General features: G+C 39.8%; 1 protein-coding gene across 1 annotated transcript in view; it reads left to right on the forward strand.

The window, feature by feature from the left end:
* Sorcs3 (sortilin related VPS10 domain containing receptor 3) overlaps window positions 1-19,946 on the forward strand; it is a 578,947-nt gene that overhangs the window by 350,201 nt on the left and 208,800 nt on the right. Inside the window, exon 5 of the mRNA XM_015494901.2 lies at window positions 17,693-17,766. Within this exon, the coding sequence (XP_015350387.1) occupies window positions 17,693-17,766 (74 nt within the window). The remainder of the gene's footprint in view (window positions 1-17,692; window positions 17,767-19,946) is intronic.

Below are 19,946 nucleotides of genomic sequence, written 5' to 3' on the forward strand. Positions count from 1 at the left end.
GGATGGAATAGAGGCAGGAGAGTAAAGGAGAGAAAGTCAGGTCTTTGCTTGACCCCGTCTTTGCTTTGAAGGAATCTGAGTCATGCTCTGTTTGCCAAGAGGGACTTAAAAAACCCAGACACTTACTCATTTTTCTCCAAAGCAGCCATTGTATTGGGCTTTCCAATCCAGACAACATCCAGAAAAGAGGCAGCCATGCCATGCTTATGCATGTCACCACCTGACTGCCTCAGAGTTTCTGAATGTGGGACTTTCAGAGAAAATGTGCAATGAAACAGGGCCTGTGTGCCTGGTGAGCAACATTCTTAGCTATTGTAGGATCAGGAACCCTTGCTTTGTGAGCACAATGACTTCACAATTTTTATATCTTCTTTGTTTATTCCCCTGTTGGATTTCTAGAATAAGTTCTTTTTGAAAATGCTAGCCTCTAACAGCCACACTGAGGGGACTAATGGAGGGGATTGGGTCTCATTTCTCACTTTGTCTGTCAGTGCTGGGACCAGAGAGAAAGGTAGAGGGAAAAGTACCGTGCCTTCAACAGAGATATTCCTCCAGAGAGCTGTTTTTTCCTTGCTAATCCTTGGCAGGAGTTGTGATTTTTTTTGTGTGTGTGGAGACGATCCTCCTTGCAGAATGGCTTGGAGCTTTGTTGGCATCTCTCCCCCAGAGTGACTCTTGATTATTCTTAAAAACAACAGGTACATCTGGAGGGAAGATCTGCAGGTTGGGTGAATCTGGAACTCTGGCAGTAATAGCTGCGGGCTGTCCTTTGAGCAAGGAGAGATTCATGTGGCACTTAATTTTATGGTGGCTATTGGCCTGCCAGGTTGGCTTTTTCCTAAGCCTGTTTTCCCATGGAGATCCTACAAGCCATTTCATTATCCTCCAGACCATCTGAGCTGGACACATTTGGCTGTGCATTTCTGAGGCCAGCAAAGTTACACTTTCTCAGGTTTTCCTTTAGAGAAGCAGAGAGCAGACAACTGGAACTTTGGGGTGTCACTCCAGTGTTCTTTCCATACAGGCTTGAGCACTGCCTGAAATTTTCTGGCTTTAGAACTTGTTTTGACATTTTTTTTTCTTTGAAAAGCCACCTGTTTCCATGTCTGTTTCCCCCAGTAGACCCCACACGCCTGCAGGGAGGCTGGGTTTTGTTTCTGCCTTTCTTTAGCACTTGGCAGAGCACGCAAGATAGAAAATTTACACATAGTGGTTGACTACCCGATACTTCTTTATGTTTTTCTCTACTCACACACACACACACACACACACACACACACACAAACACACATATCTGAAAAATAAGTTAATTCAAGCAACTGGTGACACCCAGAGACTTATTCCTTTCCCTGATTGGTAGGGGAGCAGCAGCACTTCTCATAGGCTCAGAATCCTGGAGTCCTAACCCTGAGTGGTCACTTTCTCTCCAACCCCACGGTGGGGCAGTGCAGCAGGAAGTCTCACTACTATTACTTTCAAAATATATGGCCAATATGGTCAGTTCCCTCATCCCCTCCACGACTCCATGGATGGGGCCCAAATCTCAGAGCTGTCTGTGGCTCACAGCTGTCCTTTCCTCTTACCAAGTCTTGGTGGTGTTCCTTCCAGAGTGTTCTGCAGTCCCTCCCTAACTTCCCACTAATACACTAGTGCAGGTCATCTCCTCTGTCTTCCCCGGGTGAATGTGGTCACTGCTTCTCCAATCTGGCTGCAAACCCCATGGGTCCCCATGTTTTGCCCTCGCAGAGGAAGCACTGATTGTTACACCTGCAACCACAGCCTTGTCCTCCAAAGCCCTAGGAAGATTCCCACAGTGCAAGGACGGAATACAAGGGAAAATACGCCTTCTGCATGACCTTGTCCCTAGTTATCTCTGTAATGTCACTGTCATCTCCTGGATCTTGGATCTTCAGTGTTCCTTAAGAGCACCATAGAAACACCCCCTTCAGGGCCTCCCTCTTGCTGTTCTTACCTCCTGAATGGCTGTTTTTTTCAGATGCTCACGTCTCTTGCTCTTTCATTTCACTCAGATTTCTGTTCAGATGTTCGCTCCTCAGAAAGGTCTTCCCTGGCCACCTTAACAAAAAGAGTACCATGTAAACCCCGTCCCCGGGTCCTGCTTTCATATTCTTCTCAGCAGTGCTCTCTGCATGGTGTTGTGCAGTTGATCTTCATTATTCACAGATTCATATTTACCAGTTTGCTGACTTGCTAAAATATATTTGTAATCCCCAAAGCAATACTCACAGTGTTTTTGTGGTCATGCAAAGAGTGGCAAAAGTGTCACCTGATGTGCTTAATTCCAGCTGAGGTGCAAAGAGGCCAAGCTCTGCGTTTTGGTCTCAGCTCTTGGGCTATAAACAAGGGTTCTTTCTATGGTCTATTTCATGCCACATTTTCCAATTTTTTTTACTTTTCCTTGGTAATTTCTGTGTTCAACGTGACCCCCAGGCGTAGTGCTGAAGGGCCATCTAAGCACAAGAAGACCTTGATGTGCTTTATGGAAAAACCATGTTGGGGAGGCCTTCCTGAAGCATGTGTTACAGAGCTGTTGGCCTTGACTCCAGTATTAATGCATCAGCAATGTATCTTAAACAGGTGTCTTTTAATAGGAACACACCTGGAAAAAAAAGGTGCTATGCTTATTGTTAGATGAAAATTATGTGACCAGAGACTCCCAGAACCTAACCCTGTATTTCCTCTAAAATCAGTGTATCATTATTACCTACATCCGTTATTTATGGCGATTTTATAGAACCCTACTGTCATGAGAAACAAAGGTCAACTCTGTTTGCGTGTTTGCTTACTCATGTCTATATAAAAATATATTTGACTGTTACTCATTCCCCCACTGCCACATTAGCTCCAAAGAGCCAGGGATCATGATCTGTGTGATCTGGAACCAGGCCTTGCTGATGGAAGGTGCTCACTAAATAACTGAATGATTAAATAGATAAATAAGTGAAATCGAGTCCAGAATGTCTCATGGGAAAAATCCCAACAAAATAAGTTTCCATCTTCCAGGGAATTTCATGTCACTAGGCATCATGGCAGTCCCTCCTCTTGCTGTGGCCCTGTGAGGTTGGGATCATCAGCAGCTCCCTACCCCCTTGACATGATCCAGTCAAGCTCACACTAATTCTGGCTCAGAAGCTCCATATATCCACGATATGAACCTTGGTCAGTGTGGCTTTGAGCACTTGAGCTGGGAAGTCAGACAGCCTGATTTGAGTCCCAGCCACACTTACTCTTTGTAGTGTAAGACTCTTTGTTTTAGGAAGGGTGACTTGCTCTTCTCCAAACCTTTATTTATTTATTTATTTATTTATTTATTTATTTATTTATTTGTTCCTTAAAATGAATTTAACTAGACGACCTCTGCAGGGTGGTTTTGAGGGTTAAAGGAAATGATGGAACCATGTAACCAAGAGTTGAATGCAAACGTGCTTTTAGGATGGCAGATCTTATTGTTATTGTGCTTTGGGTTCCTAATGCAGAGAAACAGGTGAAAGGGATGTCAAACCCAGGAGACATTTAAGATTAAAATCCCTTCATCAGAAGCCCTTATCCAGGGCTCAAGATCAGCATCTAAGAGCAGTGCTCAGCCAGCTTTTTTCTGCAAAGGACCAGGCACCAAATATTTTATATTTTCCTGGCTATGTGATTCCTCTTCCAACAATTTAACTTTAAACAAATGAGTGTGGTTGTTTCCATCAACCTTTATTTACAGAAACAGCTGGGTCATAGTTTGTCAACCACTGCTCTAGACCAATGCTGCTCAATACTTCCTCTGCATTAGGATTAACTGGGAACATTAGAGACACCTGTGCCCAGGTGCTCTCTTCCCAGAGCTTCTAATTTTATTTTTTTGGGTATGGGGTTCAAGCATCAGGATTGTTTAAACTTCCAGTACCTGAACACAGAGTTGAGAGCCACTGATTTGGATCATCATAGCCATGAACAGGAGAACCTGTAAGCATATGCTGTCTTCCTGCCCCAACCTCAGCTCCTTCCTCAGCCCATTTTCGAATTCAGGGATCAGCACCATTTGAGGCTTTCGGGCAGGGATTGCCAGACTGCAGTGAGTTCCCTTTGTTTAATGCACAGACCATATCACTTTTGTATCTGGAGGGAAGCTGATTATCTGTGTAATGAATAGGTTGTGCTTCCCGGGCATACCGTCCAGCTGTTGCTCTGTATTTAGCCAAGGCTGTGCTTTTGCTGTCTCACTATGTTCCAGCATTGGTGGGTGGACAGAATGGTTCTGAGCAGAAGCTGTCTGTCCCTCTCCTTGCTCAAGGTCCTGGCTTCTCTGGTAGAGCTAGGAGTGGGTCCCCGGGATCAGAAGATCTTTGGCTTAAGGTCAAGTCTCTGACTCTCAAAAGGTACTAGAAAAAGCATGAGACACTCCCATCTGTAAGGAGCTCCGAATATTCAACTGGCCATCATCCACCTGAGATGTGGGTATAGGTGGCTAGAAATAGTGGAAGTGCTTGGTTTTGTCTGTCAAGTTTACTCAAGAATGATCAGTTTCTTACTGTGTGGTTCCTCTGCATTCACATTAGACTCATATGGGAGCTAATTAAATTATAGACTTCTGAGTTATGGGCCTTGCTTGCTAAATTAGAATATCTGGAGTGGGGACTGGAATTTACATATTTAACCAGGTATCTGGAAAAAATCTAAAATCTGAGAGCCACTATTCGAGAGCAAGCCCTTCATTCTTTCTTATATAAGAAAACTGAGGAATTTAAAGTATTCCTTTATGCATTACAGATGGGCTACTGATGGAACTAGCACTTGAATCTAGGTCTGTGTATCAGCTAGTTAATGCTGTGTAACCAATTTCCCCAAACTTAGGGGCCTTAGAAAACTGTACATTCATTAGCATTCAGAGCTGTGTGGTTCAACTGGATGATTTTCCAGATCTCAGCTGGATTTGCTCCTGTGCTTATGTTCTCTTTAGATGGTCTTTTCCCTGTGGCAGGTGACCACTGGTATGCTGTACTGGTGGTGACAGTATTTTGAAGGATTGGGAGTGTCCAAGGCTTCTCAGGGACTACAAAGAGTGGGGACACTGTCTCTTACACCGCATTCTGGTGCGAGAACAAGGAACAAAGACTCCTAGATTCAGAGATGAGGAAATGAATTCTCTCTCTACTCACCCGACAGGTGCTGAAAAATCTCCTCACAGCAGTTGTAGAAACAGGGAGGCTGACTCTGAGAAGACTGCCCTGTCCAGGACACTTGAATGCCTTTACAAAAGTCTTTTACAGATGGTTAGGGGGCACTGGTAGTGAATATTCCCTCGGATTCTATTCCTAGGATCATTGCTCTTGGATGAAAAAATCAAAAATCCTGTATCTGAAGGGACCAAAGAACTCATCAAGTTTAAACCTCATCTGACACTTTAATTTCCTGATAATATCACCTTAATCAAAGTGTGCATCCATCTTCAGCTCAAACACATCACGTAACTCCCTGGAGAGCTTGCCGTGATCTGAAGCAGCTCCTTCCAGCCTCAGAGAGTTGTTATCATTAGAATGTTATTTCTAATATAAAGCCAGAATTGGCTTCTGCCTTGATTTCAGCTTTTGGTCCTGCTTCTGCCCTCTGATGCTGTACAGAAGATAGTCTCATTGCCACCCTCTGCCGCCCCAAGCAACCTTTTCTCACATTTGAAAACAGGTATAAACCTCTTTTTTCATGGGTCAATTTTCCATCCCAAGTTTCTGCACTGTTTTCCTCCAGGATACAGTTTTGAGCTCCCTCACAATTCCTCTTCTTCCTTGAAAACACGTCTGCGTGGCGGCCCAGTTTTGGACTCAGGTGCTCTGAGATTTGCTCAGGTATCTTGAGCTTTGATGTTCTGCTTCAGGAAGCCTGGACAGAAATCGTCATTAAAGTTTATTTTGTGTTAATTAAACCAGACAACATATCCAGGAAGGTCTGTCAGGGGCCAACCCTCCATACATGTTAATTTTGTTCCTTTCTTTTTCTTATGAAAGAATGACTTTGAGGTACACATTATTTTTTTCTTTGACTTTAGGAGTTTGAAAGAACTCTTAGATTTTTTCTGGCCTACCCTTAATACTAAGATCATGAGCACATACAAATTTTCGTATTTTTATGTGGAAATATGTTTCAAAGGATGTTTCCTATGGCAGGAATAGCAAAGTCTTCATTTCTTCCCAATTAAAGGTTGCTATTATTGTTTTAATATGCAGAGAGAGTAAATTTAGATTGAATAAACCACCCAACACTAAGGGAGATAAGCTCTTCTCACCTCTTTTAGATGCAGACCTTTGTAAGGGGAAAAAACCAAACCTGAACTTGGAAAAGAGTTAGGGACAAATTGGACATAGCGAAAGGCCAAGAAGGTGGGGGATGCTCACAATAGGATGTGATGTGAAGCCAGAGCCATCACGGGTGAAGGGTGGGGTCACATGGATCAGAACACATGAAGTCGGCTCCCACGGGAACCTGGGTTTTGTTCAAAGGGAAGAGCTCAATATGAGACTTTTCTGAAGCATCGTGTACGGAAATGAATAGACTCTGATTGCAGAGGAAAACGGTCAAGGAAATAGGACTGTGGAGACAAAGGAATGGATTTTAGTAAATACTATGCAAATTGTTTGTCAGATTGTCTTATGTTACTATTAGCTCAGAAAATACTTTCCGGTATAAAAGAGGATAAAATGAATCATGAAAATGATTTGTAAATAAAAGGTGCTAGACAAACTCAAAGTAGAGTGTCATTCATGCACAGCATATCCAAATGAGCCATTATTCCTGTGAGGTTATATTAACTTGTTTTTCTTTTAAAATCAAGCAGCTAACAAAAACTGCAGCAGAGTTTAGTGAAAATAGCATTGAGTTGGAGTTGAGGCCCCTGGGCTTGACTTCCAGCTTCATGACCAACTACCTGTGTGCTACTAGCAATTCTCCTAGGTTCTGTGAGCCTCAGAGAACTGCCCAGATGATCCCTGAGGATACTTTCAGTGATGAAAACATGATTCTGTGATCCTATGTGGTCGGGAAGCCCAGTGGTAGTTTGTGCCGACAACTAAGGATTTTGGATGGGGTTCCTCTCTTCCAGGACTTTCTATATGTTTGATAAGACAACTTGAAGTTTGGGGGCATAACTAAATGAACCAATGTTTGGATGGATTAAACAAATACATTTAAAGAGATATAAGTGAAACCTATTAGGAGTTGACTGTATGCTGGTGTTAAATATGCAAAAAGAGAGATATCATGCAGAATACTCTTTTTCTCATCAGTTTCTTATAGTAGGGCATTTTATGAGTTTCCTTTTAAAAGTAATTCCAAATTTTTAGTTTTGTAAGCTTGCCTCATTGAGCCAAGTGCGGCCAAGGATGGCTTCAAGGAAAGAGAATTAGAGCTGATGTTGAAATAAGAGTAGAATTTAGGCAAACTTGGGAAGGTAAGAGAGGATTGTACTTCAGAAGACCTGAAAAGAGCTAGTCATGAGTTCATTCACAAATATTCATTGAGCATTTACTTTCTTACACCTGACACTTGATAAGCACTATTAAAGAAAGGAAGCTAGATGTTGTTAATGTAACTGTACAAGTATTTTCATACTTTGATGACTGTTATGAAATAAAAGAACAGAGAGCCCCAAAAGGAAGTGACATTGGATTTGGTGCTTCCCTTAGGATGTACTATTTCTGCTGATGCCTGAAGTGTGAGTAGAATCTAAGTACATGAAGGGAAAGAAGGAGACATGTGGAGCAGAAGAAGAGTGTTCTGGGTAGAGAGGGGCATCATGTGGAATGACCCTGAGACCAGAGAGGTCCATGGCATGTTTGAGAAACCAAAAGGGAGCTAATGTGAATGGGATTTGGAAAATAAGGGGAAAGGGGAGACTCCTAAGGGCAAAGGCAGATGGAAAATGAACTTGATGTTACTAATTTGCCAAAATGTAGACATCAGTGTCAGTATGAGCCAGTTTCCGCCTGCTCCATTGGAGAAGGGCACTCTATACCATAGGGTGGACATTGGGTTATGGGGCTAGCCTCATCTAAGCTTTGTGTCCTCAAATGGGCCTTTAGAGGCACAAGCATCTCTCCCAGGGAGTAGGACACTGTGTCGGGAAATAGAGCTTTGATCATCAAAAGGTAAACATGAAGTGTATGGAATCGGAGGCATAGTTATAAGGCTAAGTCTGAAGGTCATACAGAACTATGACAAAAATATGTCAGCTGTCACAGTCTGCTTGAATTGCTTTCTTGCAAGTGTAACACATCCAAGACTACATGTTTCCCTTTCCTTTGTTCATTATATTTAAGGAACACTAAATGAAAACCCTGACCTTGGGTGTCTCCTTATACGAAGTCTAGGATTCCAATCTTTTAGACATCAGTATCAAGGAATGATCCCCAGTCCCCCCTTGCAGTCACCCAGCACAAAAAACACTTGAGACAATTAAATGTTGACCCCAGCAATTGCATCCAGCCCTGAATTATATGTCAGGCATTCTTGCTCCCTCTTCCTCAAATTAGGACTCCCACTGCATTGTATGGGGTTGAAAATGAAGCAGGATAGATACAGAGTATTTTTATGGAGAGTCCACTTCACTTAAAGAATTTGGAAGAAGGGCATCATTTATTTAAAGCAGATTTATTTTAGAGAAGACTACAAAATATCTATGGAATTTTAAGATGAAAATTAAACAGGTGAAAAATACCTGCCCTCATATCACACTGCTTAAGGTCAAATCTCCAGATTTCTAGAGGGGTGTTTGATTCCCTTTGGCAATTGCACATGCTTTGATGGAAATCTTTGAGAAGCAGTAGGTCTTAAATTGTTTTTTTTTAAATTTTTTTTGTCATCTTCTTTTTTTTTTTGATACTGTTTATAGGACACCTTTTTTTTGTATCAACTTCATAATGAATTTCATAAATTTGCTGTAAAAGGAGAATTTGGGGAAAGGTTTTTTTTTTTTTTTTGTGTGTGTGTGTGTGTTGGAACTTTCCTCTTTTAGGTTTCAAGGGGAAGTGTTTTGAAATTTCATAAACAATATATATCTGTGTACATTATTCTGCTTTTGTAGCCTCCACTTTGCCAATCTTCAAGTTTTTGTTTTATCTACCTTCTTGTGGGAGTGTCTCTTCCTTCCTCTTGAATCCTTGAGATTTCCTTGTTTGGAACCCTTTCCGACTCTGCCTTATCCTCTTTTCCATTGTGCCCAGTTACACCAAAGAGCAGTAATCTGGGGCCAAGTGAAGAGCACTCTTGAAGGAAGATGAAATAATGTTTTCTGTTTATTTCCAACATCTTTTGTAATGACTATAATTTTTCATCTTGGATATCTACAATTTGGGGGTGGAACTTATTCTTCAGGCCAGCTTCTACTCATCCATTTTGACTTAGCCAATGGACCCTACCCAAGGCAACAGAACTGGTGACTCCTTCCTGTGGACGCTCAGCATTCCAGCTCTGCCTCCATTGGCATGGACCTCGTGTGTTGTGCTTATCTCTCGACATATATCTATTCCTAGGGAGGCCTTGAGTTTCTGCCAATCAGGGAATATTGTGTTATTCTTCTTTGTTATCATTCATAACACTGAGGCTAGCACATGCTAGGTGCTCACTTAATACTGAATTAATGAATGAATGAAATTATTTCAGTTCATTGACTACAGGGAGTAATTTATAGTTCCAAGATTCTTTTATTCATTTGGCCAAAGAACAAGTCTAATGCCAGAGATCAAACACACAGAATATAAGTTGTTGCATTTCATAATACAGAGTTTTGGAAATGGAATGGAAGTGACTTCAAGGTAGGGTTTCCAGATAAAATACAGGATTCCTAGTTAAATTTGATTTTTAAATTAAAAAATAGAATCTGTGTGTCCTTAATATTGCATGAGACATACAAAACGTTATTAATTATTTTTCGTGAAATACAAATTAGTTTGGAATTATGTATTTTTATTTGCTAAATCTAGCAATGCTATTTCAATGTCAAATAGCCCTATTCTCTTCTTGAGGCAGGTGTACATCTACACTGAGAGACAGGACATTAAGTCTTGGTCCTTATAGATCATCTGGTGATCTGGATCAAGACATACCTTGTATATCTCATCTGAAGTGTATTTTGAATTTGTTACCAAAATGAAAAATGTACAGATTTCACAGAAAAAATCTGAATTTTCAAGTTCCCTTGAAAAATGATAAAATCTGATGACACTGGATCAGCTCTGCTCTCTATCTGTGGAATAGCTTAGGCCCCTTTTAGCTGGAGCATGAACTCCCTGAGTCTCTTCTTTCTCCCCCTCACTATGGTGAAATGCCACCTGTCAAGCATCCTCACATTTGTACTCTGGTTTCTTAGAGCTGAGAGGAAAGTGAAACATTTTTTGAAGTTTTGTCTCTGTCAAAAACAGGAAAACAAAAGATATCCCTAGAGGATCAAGTGTTTCAATAAAAATGGGGAGAAAATCTCGCTAATCTTTCTACCTGTGTTAAGTGCTTGCAAAATGAACCTGCATCTAAAGAATACAAATAATGTTTACTATTCTTACACTTCCCTCAAGTTTTCCTACCATAGTCTTGGAGGATTTGAGTTCTTGATCTTCACTAGAATGTGAGATCCTTGAAGGCAGACTCTTTCTGTCTGTGTCTGTCCACTGATGGATCCTAAGCCCATAGAACAGCACTTGGTTCTTAATGAGCATGTGATCAATATTTGTTAAATTGAACATGAATGATATAAGCTGAGAGAGAGAGAGAGAGAGAGAGAGAGAGAGAGAGAGAGAAATGAATGAACTCAATGGCTAGATATCTTCAAAAAAGAAGGAAACATGCTGCTGTCTGAAAAAGAATGGCAGAACTAGGTGAATAGTGTGTCTTTTAAAAATAAATGTCTTTATGGTGTAGCTCTCTTCTATCTATTTCCCAAGGTCAAGGAAGATGGCAGCTGAGGGACAAAGCTCTTGTCTGAGTCCTCAGAACACAGGGTAATAGTGGGTGGGTGTGTCCTCCCCAGTAATGAAGAAAGGGAATCTTTAGAGAATGCCAGAGGAAGGAACCCACACAGACTTTGCTGCTGTGTGGCCCTGGTTTCTCTTTTCTCTCTTGTGAGCACTGCTACAATCCGTGGGCTTTTCCCTGCTTTCTTTGTTTTGTTTTGTTTGCTTGCTTGATTTGCAGCACTGGAAATGAAACTCAGGGCCTTGCACATACCAGGGAAGTGCTCTACCAGTGAGCTACACCCGCAGTCGGCGTCATTTTATTTGAAGTCAACAACCATCATGAGCATAATTCAGCAAAATGCTACCTGGAAACCTATAGATTTTTTTAGAAAAACTCAGGGAGTTATACATCAAGTTGGAGCTTTCCTACAGGGAAGAGCTTTTATATAAATGTATTCTCACTCCTCCTTCCTTTCTAAGATGGAGATGGGATGACTCAAGGGTATCTGACCTGAGTACTAAAAGATCCCCTAAATGTAAGACACCAGCAAAGTGTGTATTTTGCTGTCTTTTCTGACTCTGTCTTATTATCTCTGTAAGATTATTATGCATTTCTATTTCTTAGACAGTATCTTTGGGGGGTGGGGTATATAGGACAGAGAAATATAAGCAGATGAAGGTTTGACTTTGAACCATAGATTCAACAATCTGGCCCTGAGCTGGACTTCTGGCCTTACAATGAAATACCTAGGTAAAGACAGGGAAGCAACAGAGAAATGCAGCAAGATCTGTCACCATCAGCTGGCTCCAGCTGCCTGCTCCCTGTGGTGGGTATGGGATGCCTGTGGTTTCCTGGGGCTGGGATAACAAAGTGCCCTATACCAGCTGACTTAACAACAGAAAGTTATTGTTTCACAGTCCTGGAGGCTGGAATGATAAAACCAAGATGTTGGGAGAGCCAGACTTCCTCTGAGACTCGTGGAGGATTCCTTCCTGGCCTCTCCCTGGCATCTAGTGGGTTGCATCAATCTGAAACATCCTGTTTGTGTGTAGGTGAATCTCCAATCCTCTGTTTTCACATGACCTTCTCCCTGTGTGTCTTCACCTTGTCTTTCCTTGGTGGCTGCCTGTCTCCTTATAAGGACGGCAATCATATGAACTAAGGTCCACCCTAATGACCTCATCTTAGCCTGATTATATTTGCAACGACACTATTTCTCAAATATCTCTGTAAGATCACATTGAGAAACGTGGGGAGTTTGGACTTCAGCATGGCTTGTCGGCAAGATGTATATTGACCTCATAGCAGTGCCCAATGCTCCTAATGACCTCATATTATTTTTTTGTACTTAAACTTTCCAGGTACAATCCGTTGTTCTTTCTGTAGAATATGCCATTGATTAAATTGCCTTTTTAGTTCGCCAGCTATCAGATGCTTTCCCCCTGGCAGGCTGATGTAATTAGGGAACTAATAACTGAATCAATAAGGAAAAGATCAGGTTCTTTCATATTTTCCACTTGCTCTGATGATTCATTTAGGATTCTCTGTGTGTGTTGCTGCTGCATATGAGCTTGTTAAGGATATGGGGGCTGTGATCTGGTTTGTTCTCTGGTAATGTTCAGGGATGATGTCTTTGCAGGGATGGGCATCATGAGGCAGGATGTGGAGCAGAATGTGGCCTCATATAGGAAGCTTTGTATAAAAAAGGGGCATTTTTAAAGATGTTTATTGTTTGGAAGGCACAATAAATGCATTGGGTTGAAGGTATGAAGGGATATATTATAAGCATCATGGGCACCCACACAGTACCTGTCCAAGGAAGGATTCACCAGTGTCCATGACAGTTTCTGTGATATACTGTTGTTCCATGGAAAATCTCATTTTCATTGTCTAATTCTAGTCACCTCATCAAAATTTTGAAGTTTTAATTCTTGGCCTTTAAATTTTTAAAAATTTTAGTTAGTGCATTAAAATTATACATAAAATAAAATTTATTGTGATACAGTTAAGTATGAACATAGCATAATTTTGTCAATTTTATTCCTCAGTTTCTTCCATTTCCAACCTTTTAAGAAGTGACTTGAGAGAAAATATAGTAACATATACATTATAATCAGAAACTTACTAAAATAAGCATATAAATACAATAAAATGTTAGTTTATATTACCATCAAATTATAATACATATTCACTATAAAAATCTGGAAATGATGAAACTCTTTTAAAAACCTGTAAATTACTCATAATCTTACAATTCAGAGATAACCACCGCTAATATTTGGACATAGTCCCTTCTAATATGTTTCAAGAAATTTTTATAATATCTAAGTAAAATTGATAACAATAGATATATTTGTAATTTAAATGAACAATAAATATATCATGAGCATTTTCATACCATTAAATCATCTTCTAAATCTTACTACTGAATATTCAGTATGTGTTTCATTTTCATCTGAATGTTCAAACTTTAATATTTTAGTTACAAAAGTAATACATGTACATAATAATTTTTAAAAATCTTGATGAACAAAAGAAGGAAATACTGATTGCCCACAGTTTTTCCATTATAGTCATAAATCATATTAATATCATGGCACAAATGCATTGTTGGGTAAATATAGGCATTGCTATCTTCCACTGACCTGGGCTTTTTTATTTATTTATTTTTATAACCCTAGCATTTAGTTTCATGCCAAGAGTCTGGTGACTGTTTAACATTTAATGAATGAATGAACGCATGAATGACTGAATGAACATTTAAATGAAGGGGAAGAACAAATGTTGTAAGTTAAGAGACTGCAAAATCTAGCTTGTGGTAGAATAAAAATACATTTCAGACTCAGCAACTTGCTATAGATTGAGAGACAAGGTAGCTAACCCAAGGCCCTTAATGAATTGCAGCTTGCTCTTTCTGTTCGTCTGAATCAGCCTCTAGGCAGAGAATTCAATTTAATTTTTTCCCCATCAGTCAAACTGAAGAGCTGAAAAAGCAAAACCAAAGACAAGGGAGGCAGCAGGTGGAACAGGCTTGTATGAGATCAGCACCATCCTTTCTGTGTTGGGAAGAGCCTAGGATGAGAGGATCTACGCTTCTCCCAGGGGTGGGCCCAGGAAGCACTCTCCCTGGTGGAAGGACTGATCGCTTTCCTAGAGGACAGGGACCCCAACAGTGTTTTGTGACCCTCATGGTTTTGGCCTGTTTGAAGCAGAAGAAGATGCAATCCTGTTGGGTTTTATTTGAAGGAATTTGGGGGCCTCAACTTGCTACGTTTGAAATCAGGGTTGACAGAGAGATCTTTTGAGTTATAGGAGGTTCCAAAGTTTCTTCTACATGAATTGGAAAACATGTGCCTTAAGTCTGAGCATCTGTCTCTCAGACACCTGCCATGGGAAGGAGAGGGAACCATTTCTTTAAACTCTACATGGATAACTCAGTCCTTGCAATTAAATGTATGGATGTATTCTTCCAAGTGGGATGATATGGTCCTTGCAAAGTCTCTCTTTCCTCTCCCCGCCAGTGTAAATGTACATGTAAGTATATATAGACAGACATTCACAAATAGATACATAGATAGATGGACAGGTGGTCAGTCTCTTCCTCCTTTGACCAGCAATAGTCGTCATATCCCAGCTACCTCCTAGGCGCTCTCCCAGCATCCAAGCTCAAGACATTGGCCATATTGTCACCTTTGCTCTTACTGCGTCTTCCACCCAGTAAGTCTCCACACACCTTCTCTCCTATCCACACCACCTATCTCTAAGGGCTTTGCTCAAGACATATTTCTCAGGAAACCTTATTGTTCTATTTCTACCCATCAGTCTTTCCAGAATATCAGCTTTTACACTGTTGCCCCCTTGATGTGGCTTCTCTGTATGTGTATCTGAAGGTCAGGGAAAAGTTACACTGGTCTCTTTCTAAAAAACTAGATGTGAAGCACAGAAAGACAAATCGAACATGACTCACATGTATGTGAGATCTAGAAAAAGTGAACCTCATAGAAGTTAAGAGTAGATGATTGGGTTTGGGGTCTGAAGAATATAGTTTAGGGTTGAAAGAATTGGAAAAAGGGAGATGTTAATCATACAATACAATGTTTCAGTTATACAGGAAGAATAAGCCCTGTGTTCCATTTCACAGAATGGTTAACTATAATAAATTCATCATATATTTCAAAATTTCTAAAAGAATAGACAAGTATTTTACCACATACAAAAAGATAAGTTATGTGAGGTGATGGATTTGTTAATGAACATGATTTAGTCATTCCAAAATATATTCCGAAGCATATGTCAAGACATCACATTATACTTCATAAATATAATATCTAGTTATTATTTTTCATTTTAAAATAATTAGAAGTGGTCTTGTACGTACATAACTTATTGGGTTTAGAGCCAGTATTGCCTTATTCACTAAGTTGGTAAATAAAGAAAGGGACTTGGAGACAATTGGGGGATAGTTTTGTCTGTTTTCCTCATGTTCAGAGTTGGACACACATAGAAGTTAGTCTTATTTATGAAAGTGAGAACCCAGTTTGCATAGATAGTTTGAGACTTTATGTGTTTATGTGTGATGGTAGAGTTTATGTGTGATGGTAGAAACTTGTGATTGGCATCCTGATTTTGCAGATAGTTCCTATTGACACTTTTCAGCACCAATAGTTGATGCCTTCAAATGCAAATACTAATTTATGTGTATACTTCACTATCTTATAGGCTATATTGAAGACTGAAAGAAATGGTTCAAATTGATTCTCTCTCTCTCTCTCTCCCTTTCTCTCTCTCCCCACATGTACATGCATGTAAATGCATAACTTACTAACTTTCTGTATATGATTGTGTATCTATATACCTATCTATATAAATGTCACTTACTATACAAAGAGATGATTTTTCATGCTGCCAGAATTTTAAAAATTGCTGGATTAAATTGAAATGCATCAAAGTTTCTGCAAGCTCTGTAAAACTTTGAGATTTTCAGAAGGTCATACAGAAAAGGATTTTTCTCTGAATTGTAAGGTTGGAACTTTTATGACTTAGAACTTCACAAATGGTGATGTTCGGAAGAGCACAGCCCTACAGTTAAGAGACATTGGGAAGGTTATTTCAGGACTATACTTTACCTGCCCTCTTTCTATAAACTTAAGCACCCTTTATTTCTGGCTTCGTTTATTTCACAACCTGTAAACGTTTGTGGAAAAGAAACGTAAACATGGGGGGATTATCATGATATGCTAGCACCAGTTCCATGGAAGGAGACTTGAACCAAGCATCAGAAAACCGAAATCCTAGTTCCTTTGGTCAAAACTTAACTTCTCCAAAACTGAGTTTCATGAAATAGGAGGTGGGTGTGCTCACCTGTTATATGCCAACCACTGATACACAAAGGTGAATCAGGCATGGATCAACTCTACCTACAAAGATCAGAGGTTGCTTAAGGGCATGTGTTTAAGTTAGTAATGGCCACCCTACTTTCCTTTCTGGATTATTGTAAGTTTCAAATGTATGTGAATAAGCCACAAGTCAGAATAATAATAATTATTATTATTTTTATAGTAATAAATTATTATATATTATAAAATAATATTAACAATTATTATTATTATTATTATTATTATTATTTAATTGAGTTTGATTCAGATATTATACTTCAGTTCACTTATGTAAATGAAAGAAATCCCTTCTTAGTCTCTTACAAGTTGTTGTCCTGTCCTGGATATAAAGGGGTTACAATCTACCTCCTTAAAATAAGTGAACATGGATTCAGACTCCATCAGTTATCCAGAAGGTTCTCTTTAATTTTCCCAGAGTCCGAGGTATTCTCTGGAATTTTTTCTCATCCCATGAGTTGTGATCCATCCTGACCTGTTTATTTTTAATTACAGATATTTATGAGACAGATATTTCATGAACGCGTTGTATGTATTCAAGGAATGTAGACACAACTAAACAACAGACAAATTTGAAAGACATCCCCATATATCACACCATGTTCAGTGCTCGGTAGAATCAAAAGATGAGAAAGATGAGAGATGAGTGGGCTGGAGTGCTTAGAAAATGCTTTTTGTGAAGGCCAGATTTGCGCTCGATTTCATGGGTGGGTAAATTTTATTTAAACATAAGGGTGGCCTATCCTTGCTGTCTTACAAAGATGTGGGAGTATAAATGAGCCTGATGTCTCTGGTGGCATTGAGGCATTCCATTTTGCATCATCCATATCAAAGCAGTAATAGAAAACAGTGAAAGAGCACAACATTTTGCATTTAATATTGGCTCAGATATTAGCTAGTGAACATTTTTACACATATGTTCTGCTTTTCCTGGGAGTAAGGAATCTGACTTTTCTTTATCTTCGTGTCCCTCAGAGTATCTTGTGTGTAGGAGTTGTTCAGTAAATTGCTTTTTAGTAAATGTTGCTGGATTGTTTGAAGTGTAACTAGAGACTACATGGAGTTTGAAGAAAAAAGACATAATTTTATGAAGGGATTTATCCCTAAAACAGGCAGTGATGGCCATTGGAAGTGGATTTATACCCAGCTCAGAAACACTCGTTGATCTGGCATCTTCTTTGCTAAGATAGCCAAACATGGCTGCATTTTTAGTTGGTCCTATTCTGGGGTTTTAGTTGGGTACAGTGGATGCTAGCTTGGGTGTTAGCACTTTGGTGTTGGGATGGTCCGGGGAGGACACCTGTGTTCCTGTTTAACAGTGGTGCTTACCTTCTCCTCATTTCATTGTTTTGCAGCTCTACAGCTCCATGGACTTTGGAAGACGGTGGCAGCTCATGCATGAGCGCATCACACCCAACAGGTTTTACTGGTAAGCCACTTCCCCACACGCGTCACACTCTTGGTAAAGAACTATGAGAGAGCAGAGTACTGTGGGTAGCCCTGGACACCTTTAGCACTTGAAATCAAATGTGTTCTAGCCCTTTGGTACTCAAAGAGGAATTCATGGATCAGCAGCAACAGCATCACTGGGGAACTTGTTAGAAGTGCAGAATCACAGGCTGCATTGAGATTTGTGGAACTGAAATCGGCATTTAATATGATCCCTTGAGGATTCTTGTGCCCATGAAAATTTGAGAAGTTCTAGATTAGAAAAGGGTCAAGATCGGGTGCTCTTAGGGACATTCTAAGCTCCCTTCTTTTTCAAAAAGCATATATTTTATGTACCTATTCTTAAAATAACCAGTATTTCCCCAAATGTACATTGAAGAATAGTAATCATACTAAAGTCTTCTCCTTTCATAGGAGATTTTGTGGTCAAATAAATTTAGGTCATGATTACCCAGGTCTACATTCCTGGAGACTCACAATTCATATTAGGACATTAAAGACACTGGAGGAGCATGAGGAAAGAAGCCTGCCAACCTGGCATCACCGATTCTTGAATTCATTGCATACAATCCTGCCCTCCCGTCACACCTGATAATTCCTCAAAACTACCTCCATGGTGCAGCATTTGAAAACACATTTTTATAAGTGTGACTCCATGTTTCAAATGAAAAATTAGCCCTTCCTCTTAATCAGAAAGTGTTTTCATTAATAGGTGCATCAATTCTTAGGTGCCTACGATTGATTTTTACCTTGGTTATAACAAGTTCACTATAAATTTGTCTTGTGCAAATCCTTGCTCTACTGTGAAAATGCTTCTCACCTGTATCTTGCTTTCATTTCAGCAGAAAAAGGAACAGACAAAGGGATAGGATAAATCACAGACCAAAGTATCTACTATACTTAATTATACATTTAATTCAAACCCAAAATTTACCATGTCTGAAAGTAACACCTATTAATGCATTTTTCAAACAGCTTATTTCTATTCCCTTAAAAAAATCACACAATAGCTATTTATGCCTTGCACAACATAGGGCTGTTATGTGTGTATGCTGGGGGACAATGGTGACAAGTATCTTGTGTACATATACATTCACCCTCACATCTTTGGAAGCAGTGGTTTCACCTGGTCCCCTCTGCATCCACAGAACTATGTCCATAATTATAAATGGTGATTGCCTATGCCTACTGTAAAAATCAACTGTTTTATAGTACACAGTTCAGAGTGCCTGGAAGAGAAAGAGAATCTGGGAGTATTGCTCTCCACTCAACACCTGGTCTATTCTCAGTACTTTTGTTCCTATGGGCCAACTATTATTTTATCTATAACTCTTATTATAGCTATTATTTGGTCCATGTTTGGTACTCCAGATTTTTCAATAGACTAAGGCAGAATAAGGTAATATTTGTTTTTCTGATATACCAGACAACTAACTATAGCCTTTGCTCAGCTGAGATGGACCAATTTCTCATTGTGCCATTCTCAGTGTGCTCAAAATTCCCTCCAAATAGAGGAAAAGGGCTTCTGCTGTTTCTGGAACAAACTCTTCTGATGATAAGGCAGTCAGCCAACTCGGGAGTCAAGTTGATGGAGAAGGAAAGCACAGTAGACTGCATGAGCCTTGTCATCATTTCTAAAGGAAATTAGATTAAGTGGATGAAGGGCCGCATTTTCCTATCTTTTGCAAAGAACAAGATGAGAATGCTGCAGCTGTTGCCCCCTGCCCCACCCCCTTTCTTTGTGTAGCAGGAAGAATAAATCCCCAGGCCCTGATAATTGTATTTCATCTCTCCTCCACTCTGTGATTCTTTCATATATGCCCCATGGGGAAATATAAAAGTTAGTGCCCGTGCTGGCTAGCCAAGGGGTAGCTGAACATCCCATTTTTGTAATTATCACTTCTCTCTTTCTGATGTATAATTGCTGAGATTATTCTTTTAGGTGTCATAGGAGTCACAGAGGAAGAACTTATTTTATGTAATCTGTTTGTTTGTTTTTTTTCCCCAAAGACAGAATCCAGGGTTGTCTAAAGTTCTAAACCATTTATGCAGCGAAGACATGGTGCTGTACATTAGGGATATGTTTTATATCACCTTAAGAAAAGACAAAATGTCCATCTATCTGAGGGTAGAGCAAAGTTCAGCTTCAGTGGAACTTAT

Source organism: Marmota marmota, unplaced genomic scaffold (genome assembly GCF_001458135.2).
Source record: "Marmota marmota marmota unplaced genomic scaffold, marMar, whole genome shotgun sequence".
Classification (NCBI taxonomy): domain Eukaryota; kingdom Metazoa; phylum Chordata; class Mammalia; order Rodentia; family Sciuridae; genus Marmota; species Marmota marmota.